The sequence below is a fragment of the Oncorhynchus gorbuscha genome, unplaced genomic scaffold (genome assembly GCF_021184085.1).
Source record: "Oncorhynchus gorbuscha isolate QuinsamMale2020 ecotype Even-year unplaced genomic scaffold, OgorEven_v1.0 Un_scaffold_512, whole genome shotgun sequence".
NCBI classification, from domain to species: Eukaryota; Metazoa; Chordata; class Actinopteri; order Salmoniformes; family Salmonidae; genus Oncorhynchus; species Oncorhynchus gorbuscha.
In genome coordinates this window covers 260,007-268,213 of record NW_025745344.1, presented here as the reverse complement: position 1 = coordinate 268,213, position 8,207 = coordinate 260,007, and the positions used below count along the sequence as shown (strand labels likewise).

Below are 8,207 nucleotides of genomic sequence, written 5' to 3'. Positions count from 1 at the left end.
GACAAACACGATGAGCTTTAGGGGATACAGGGTCAAACAGGGAGCTTTAGGGGATACAGACGGACACCATGAGCTTTAGGGGATACAGACAAACACGATGAGCTTTAGGGGATACAGACGGACACTATGAGCTTTATGGGATACAGACGGACACTATGAGCTTTAGGGGATACAGACTGACCACTGAGCTTTAGGAGATACAGACAAACACGATGAGCTTTAGGGGATACAGGGTCAAACAGGGAGCTTTAGGGGATACAGACGGACACGATGAGCTTTAGGGGATACAGGGTCAAACAGGGAGCTTTAGGGGATACAGACGGACACGATGGGCTTTAGGGGATACAGGGTCAAACAGGGAGCTTTAGGGGATACAGACGGACACTATGAGCTTTAGGAGATACAGACAAACACAATGAGCTTTAGGGGATACAGACGGACACTATGAGCTTTAGGGGATACAGACGGACACCGTGAGCTTTAGGGAATACATGGGGACATGATGAGCTTTAGGGGATACAGACGAACACAATGAGCTTTAGGGGACACATGGGGACACAATGAGCTTTAGGGGACACATGGGGACACAATGAGCTTTAGGGGACACATGGGGACACAATGAGCTTTAGGGGATACATGGGGACACAATGAGCTTTAGGGGACACAGACTGACACTGAGCTTTAGGGGATACAGACGGACACTATGAGCTTTAGGGGATACAGACGGACACGATGAGCTTTAGGGGATACAGACGGACACTATGAGCTTTAGGGGATACATGGGGACACAATGAGCTTTAGGGGTTACAGACGGACACGATGGGCTTTAGGGGATACAGACGGACACTATGAGCTTTAGGGGATACAGACGGACACTATGAGCTTTAGGGGATACATGGGCACACTATGAGCTTTAGGGGATACAGACAGACACGATGGGCTTTAGGGGATACAGACAAACACGATGGGCTTTAGGGGATACAGACAAACACGATGAGCTTTAGGGGATACAGACGGACACGATGAGCTTTAGGGGATACAGACGGACACGATGAGCTTTAGGGGATATGATGAGCATTAGATAGATAACAACAACAGTAAAGAGGAGACTGGAGACAGGAACTCTGCCTAGAAGGCCAGCATCCCAGAGAAACCTCTTCACTGTTGACGTTGAGACTGGTGTTTTGCGGGTACTATTTAATGAAGCTGCCAGTTGAGGACTTGTAAGGTGTCTGTTTCTCAAACTAGACACGTTACCATCAAATTAAGTTTTATTTGTTGCAATAATTGGTCTACAAATTCCACAAAATGTACTGAAAATAACAGTTTTATTTTCAGGAATAATTTGATGCCAATACATACATACACATAAGCAACAGATTGAAAGAAGCAGTTAGCATTAGCAACAGATTGAAAGAAGCAGTTAGCATTAGCAACAGTTTGAAAGAAGCCGTTAGCATTAGCAACAGATTGAAAGAAGCAGTTAGCATTAGCAACAGATTGAAAGAAGCCGTTAGCATTAGCAACAGATTGAAAGAAGCAGTTAGCATTAGCAACAGATTGAAAGATGCAGTTAGCATTAGCAACAGTTTGAAAGAAGCCGTTAGCATTAGCAACAGTTTGAAAGAAGCAGTTAGCATTAGCAACAGTTTGAAAGAAGCCGTTAGCATTAGCAACAGTTTGAAAGAAGCTGTTAGCATTAGCAACAGATTGAAAGAAGCAGTTAGCATTTGCAACAGATTGAAAGAAGCTGTTAGCATTAGCAACAGATTGAAAGAAGCAGTTAGCATTAGCAACAGATTGAAAGATGCAGTTAGCATTAGCAACAGTTTGAAAGAAGCCGTTAGCATTAGCAACAGATTGAAAGAAGCAGTTAGCATTAGCAACAGATTGAAAGAAGCAGTTAGCATTAGCAACAGATTGAAAGATGCAGTTAGCATTAGCAACAGATTGAAAGAAGCCGTTAGCATTAGCAACAGATTGAAAGAAGCCGTTAGCATTAGCAACAGATTGAAAGAAGCCATTAGCATTAGCAACAGTTTGAAAGAAGCCGTTAGCATTAGCAACAGTTTGAAAGAAGCCGTTAGCATTAGCAACAGTTTGAAAGAAGCCGTTAGCATTAGCAACAGTTTGAAAGAAGCCGTTAGCATTAGCAACAGATTGAAAGAAGCAGTTAGCATTAGCAACAGATTGAAAGAAGCAGTTAGCATTAGCAACAGATTGAAAGATGCAGTTAGCATTAGCAACAGTTTGAAAGAAGCCGTTAGCATTAGCAACAGATTGAAAGAAGCCGTTAGCATTAGCAACAGATTGAAAGAAGCCGTTAGCATTAGCAACAGTTTGAAAGAAGCCGTTAGCATTAGCAACAGTTTGAAAGAAGCCGTTAGCATTAGCAACAGTTTGAAAGAAGCGGTTAACGATTGCAGTCTTGTGTTGCTAATGCTATGCCAAATGGTACCCTATTCCTCACATAATGAACTACTGTAGACCAGGGCCCATGTAGGACTCCTGTCTAAAGTAGTGCACTATATAGGGAATAACATGACACTTGGGACTAAGACACCGTAAAGAAGGGAGCCTGGTCGCAGATTCTGCCAGGACATCGCATCCCACAGTTCCATAAAGAGCTGTCTAAGAGATCAGAAACAGACTGGCGCCCGGGCTAGTCTACAGTGATGTGGGCGCCATGGTAACTCCATCACATAAACTTAGAATGTTTGGAGGGACTGCCGACATTAAAAGGACTGTGAGACTTCCGTTTGGTGGCCTGACTAGGAGTCCCCGCGCTCTTCTCTCTCACAGCGTCTCCACCAGGTCTATGTGCCGAGCAGCAGTCAGACGAGATGTCGTGGTGGTGGTTGGCTGAGGCCTGCCAGGCCGACGGCCCTCCTGGTCCCGTCCGGGTCTCTGTTAAGGGGTCAAACAGCAGGTCGAAGGACAGTTCATCGGTCTGAGACGGGTCAGAGAGGTGTCCCTGTTCTCTAGCGGGCCCCGTACGGTCTAGAAGACTGTGGTCCCCGTTGCCAGCGTCTCTCCCAGAGGAGGATCCAGACCTGGTTGCCGTCGTCGTCCGTAGACGCGTCGTCGTAGATGTGGGCGCTAGAGAAGCTGCCCGAGTCTCTGACACTGTGACCGGAGACGAAGAGGTTCCCTTTATCCGACACGCCAAGTCGAAATCCTCCGCCTCGGTCTGTCCACCTCGGTCCTGCTCAGAGTCAGGATCCAGGAAGAGTTCAGAGCAGCCCTCCACCTCAGGTACCAGGGTCACATCCAGTCTGAGGTCAAGGGTCAAGTCCGGTGTGTCGGCAGAAGTCAGGGAGGAAGCCAGGGACAGGTGCGACCCTGCCGAGCCGCAGCTCTCTGGCCCCTCCAGCATCATAGAGTCCAGCTCAGAGATCTTATCCAGATAGGCTACGTCCATGAAGGCTTCGTCCATGAAGGCTTCGTCCTCTGTCAGATCGCGGGACGTGGTGACTCCCGCTGTTTGGTTTCTCTCGCCGTGCCCCGACCCCGAAGACGTGTTGAGCTGCCTCCTCTCCTCCTCCTCCTCCTCTCCGTTGTGATTGGGTGACGTCACAGAGGTCACGGAGGTCATATCAGAAGCCTTGCGGCTCTGCCAGGCTGCAGCCCAGAACAACGGCTCGGCGGTAGTGGAGAGTCCCGGCTCGGCTGCGTTGCAGGAAGACACACCGTTGGACAACTGAGCAGTGTGATTGGACCGTTTAGTTGCTACGGTGGAGACGCTGCTGCTACTGCTGGGTGTTACACTGTCCTCAAAACGGAGTCTCCTCAGATGGGTCACAGCCTTATAACCAAGCTTCTTGTCTTCACCAACACTGGGACTCTTCAGACTGAGAGAGCGGAAGGCGGAGGAGGGAGTGGAGAGCAGGAAGAGGTCAGAGGGAACGATGGCGTCAATCCTATCGGTATCTATAGAGTCTTTGTGTCCGAGGAGGGTCACGCCGAAACCTCTCCGGTGGTCCCGGAACGTGTCGGAGCCGACGGCGTCGAGCTGCACGGCGTTAGAGGTCGTCAGGAGGTAGTTGTGGTGAGCGGACAACGTCTTGGATTCTCCCTCCAGACCGGAGCAGACGGAGGCCTTCTCCATGTCACTCAGACTCCTCGTCGTGGCACTGATCCTCTGATAGTGGACCCTGGTCTCGGCTTCACCTTCCCCAGAGGAGGTGCTCTCTGGACGGGCATCGGTGTGGCCCTGGGACGCCTCTCTCGGGTTTCTCGGGAGCCTCTCCGCGACCCCTCCACCCCGAGCCTCCAGTTCTTCTATGTACTGGTCGCTGCGTTCCAGAGCTTTCTTCAGGTGGTCCAAATCTCTTTCGTACTGATGGATCTTAGCTTCCAAAGCTGCTACCGTGTACCGGCCAAACCTGAGGGGTGGTTCAGAGCAGAAAGATGAAAGATGAGAGTAAGAATTGAATTTGAGAGCATTTGGGGGTAAAAACAATATATATATATATCAAACTATACAGTGGGGCAAAAAACTATTTAGTCAGCCACCAATTGTGCAAGTTCTCCCACTTAAAAAGATGAGAGAGGCCTGTAATACTTATTTTCCACCATAATTTGCTAATAAATTCATTAAAAATACTACAATGTGCTTTTCTGGATTCCCCCCCCCTCATTTTGTCTGTCATAGTTGAAGTGTACCTATGATAAAAATTACAGGCCTCTCTCATCTTTTTAAGTGGGAGAACTTGCACAATTGGTGGCTGACTAAATACTTTTTTGCCCCACTGTGTGCATTTGACCCCAGATGCTGTCGCTGGAAAGTATCTATTTAAACACTTTCTCAAAAGAGATCCTGAGGTACAGAATGTTACCATGAAGAACACCTCCCAGCTGAAACCACTCCAGAACATTCCACTACCCTCCCAGCTGAAACCACTCCAGAACATTCCACTAAACCACTCCCAGCCACCCAGTGAAACCACTCCAGAACATTCCACCCAGTTGAAACCACTCCAGAATTCATTCCACCCAGTTGAAACCACTCCAGAACATTCCACCCAGCTGAAACCACTCCAGAACATTCCACCCAGCTGAAACCACTCCAGAACATTCCACCACCATCCCAGCTGAAAAACCACTCCCGCCACTACCATCCCAGAACATTCCACCCAGAAACCACTCCAGAACATTCCACCCAGCTGAAACCACTCCAGAACATTCCACCCAGCTGAAACCACTCCAGAACATTCCACCAGTCGAACTCCACTCCAGAACATTCCAGCTGAAACCACTCCAGAACATTCCACTACCATCCCAGCTGAAACCACTCCATTCCACCCAACATTCCACCCAGAACATTCCAGAAACCACTCCAGAACATTCCAGCTGAAACCACTCCAGAACATTCCACCCAGCTGAAACCACTCCAGAACATTCCACCCACCACCATCCCAGCTGAAACCACCCCAGAACATTCCACCCAGCTGAAACCACTCCAGAACATTCCACCCAGCTGAAACCACTCCAGAACATTCCACCCAGTTGAAACCACTCCAGAACATTCCACCCAGTCGTCCACTCCACTACCATCCCAGCTGAAACCACTCCAGAACATTCCCACCCAGCTGAAACCACTCCATCCCAGAACATTCCACCCACCACCCAGCTGAAACCACTCCAGAACATTCCACCCAGCTGAAACCACCCAGAACATTCCACCCAGCTGAAACCACTCCAGAACATTCCACCCAGCTGAAACCACTCCAGAACATTCCACCCAGTTGTCCACTGACCATCCCAGCTGAAACCACTCCAGAACATTCCACCCAGCTGAAACCACTCCAGAACATTCCACCCAGTTGAAACCACTCCAGAACATTCCACCCAGCTGAAACCACTCCAGAACATTCCACCCAGTTGAACTACCACCCCAGAACATTCCACTGAAACCACAGAACATTCCACCCAGTTCCCACCCTACTCCAGAACATCCCAGTTGAACTGAAACCACCCAGAACATTCCAGCTGAAACCACTCCAGAACATTCCACCCAGCTGAAACCACTCCAGAACATTCCACCCAGCTGAAACCACTCCAGAACATTCCACCCAGTCGTCCACTACCATCCCAGCTGAAACCACTCCAGAACATTCCACTACCATCCCAGCTGAAACCACTCCAGAACATTCCACCCAGCTGAAACCACTCCAGAACATTCCACCCAGCTGAAACCACTCCAGAACATTCCACCCAGCTGAAACCACTCCAGAACATTCCACCCAGCCCAGTTCCACCCAGCTGAAACCACTCCAGAACATTCCACCCAGTCGTCCACTACCATCCCAGCTGAAACCACTCCAGAACATTCCACTACCATCCCAGCTGAAACCACTCCAGAACATCCACCCAGAACATTCCACCCAGCTGAAACCACTCCAGAACATTCCACCCAGCTGAAACCACTCCAGAACATTCCACCCAGCTGAAACCACTCCAGAACATTCCACCCAGGTGAAACCACCCCAGAACATTCCACCCAGCTGAAACCACTCCAGAACATTCCACCCAGTTGAAACCACTCCAGAACATTCCACCCAGTTGTCCACCACCATCCCAGCTGAAACCACTCCAGAACATTCCACCCAGCTGAAACCACTCCAGAACATTCCACCCAGGTGAAACCACTCCAGAACATTCCACCCAGCTGAAACCACTCCAGAACATTCCACCCAGGTGAAACCATCCCATTCCACCCAGGAAACCACTGAAACCACTCCCAGAACATTCCACCCAGCTGAAACCACTCCAGAACATTCCACCCAGTTGAAACCACTCCAGAACATTCCACCCAGTCGTCCACCACCATCCCAGCTGAAACCACTTTCCACCCAGCTGAAACCACTCCAGAACATTCCACCCAGCTGAAACCACTCCAGAACATTCCACCCAGCTGAAACCACTCCAGAACATTCCACTACCACTCCCAGAACATTCCACCCAGCTGAAACCATTCCACTACCCTCCCAGCTGAAACCACTCCAGAACATTCCACCCAGCTGAAACCACTCCAGAACATTCCACCCAGCTGAAACCACTCCAGAACATTCCACCCAGTTGAAACCACTCCAGAACATTCCACCCAGTTGTCCACTACCATCCCAGCTGAAACCACTCCAGAACATTCCACCCAGGTGAAACCACTCCAGAACATTCCACCCAGCTGAAACCACTCCAGAACATTCCACCCAGGTGAAACCACCCCAGAACATTCCACCCAGCTGAAACCACTCCAGAACATTCCACCCAGCTGAAACCACTCCAGAACATTCCACCCAGTCGTCTCACTACCATCCCAGCTGAAACCACTCCAGAACATTCCACTACCATCCCAGCTGAAACCACTCCAGAACATTCCACCCAGCTGAAACCACTCCAGAACATTCCACCACCATCCCAGCTGAAACCACTCCAGAACATTCCAGCTGAAACCACTCCAGAACATTCCACCCAGCTGAAACCACTCCAGAACATTCCACCCAGTCGTCCACTACCATCCCAGCTGAAACCACTCCAGAACATTCCACCCAGCTGAAACCACTCCAGAACATTCCACCCAGTCCTCACTACCATCCCAGCTGAAACCACTCCAGAACATTCCACTACCATCCCAGCTGAAACCACTCCAGAACATTCCATAAAACACACAACAGTAAAACACAGGACTTGTACGTACTTCTGAGGAGATCTACTGGCAACCTCCGCTTTCAACCTCACGTTCTCCTGGACCAGGTCAATAGTCTGACGACGCAACATCTTGTTAGCCTTGAGCAGAGGAACACAACTTTTTTTAGTTCATATATATATATATTCTATTACATTCTGGACGGCACGAATTTCAGACATTATTTGTCAGTTACATTGTGTATTGTCATCTTTGTATGTATGTGACATTGATCTGATGATACCACAGTGACAAAACTTTTTTTTACTTTCGTGTCAAATTGACAGTTGACGACCCCAAAATTACAGGATTAATTTACACAAAGAACCGTTCCAACGATTGTTCCCATGTTTTGAGCAGTGAGCTCCACGTACAAGGAACATAATAATATAAATAATAATATATGCCATTTAGCAGACGCTTTTATCCAAAGCGACTTACAGTCATGTGCGCATACATTCTACGTATGGGTGGTCCCGGGGATCGAACCCACTACCCTGGCGTTACAAGCGCCATGCTC

At 49.0% G+C, this 8,207-nt stretch overlaps 1 protein-coding gene across 1 annotated transcript; it reads right to left on the bottom strand.

Annotated features, from left to right (window-relative positions):
- Positions 1 to 509: 509 nt before the first annotated feature.
- LOC124018444 (ORC ubiquitin ligase 1-like) lies at positions 510 to 7,779 on the bottom strand. Its single transcript, XM_046333765.1, has 3 exons — positions 7,700 to 7,779; positions 2,801 to 4,385; positions 510 to 536 (listed from the first exon to the last, which is right to left on the bottom strand). Exons 1-3 carry the CDS (start codon positions 7,777 to 7,779, stop codon positions 510 to 512), a joined length of 1,692 nt encoding a protein of 563 aa, XP_046189721.1.
- Positions 7,780 to 8,207: the final 428 nt, after the last annotated feature.

Coding starts and splice junctions, on each gene's coding strand:
- LOC124018444 (XM_046333765.1), bottom strand. CDS start 7,779: ATGTTGCGTCGTCAGACTATTGACCTGGTCCAGGAGAACGTGAGGTTG. Junction 4,386..7,699: donor GCCAGTAGATCTCCTCAGAA/GTACGTACAAGT, acceptor ACCACCCCTCAG/GTTTGGCCGGTACACGGTAG. Junction 537..2,800: donor ATAGACCTGGTGGAGACGCT/GTGAGAGAGAAG, acceptor TGTCCCCTAAAG/CTCATTGTGTTCGTCTGTAT.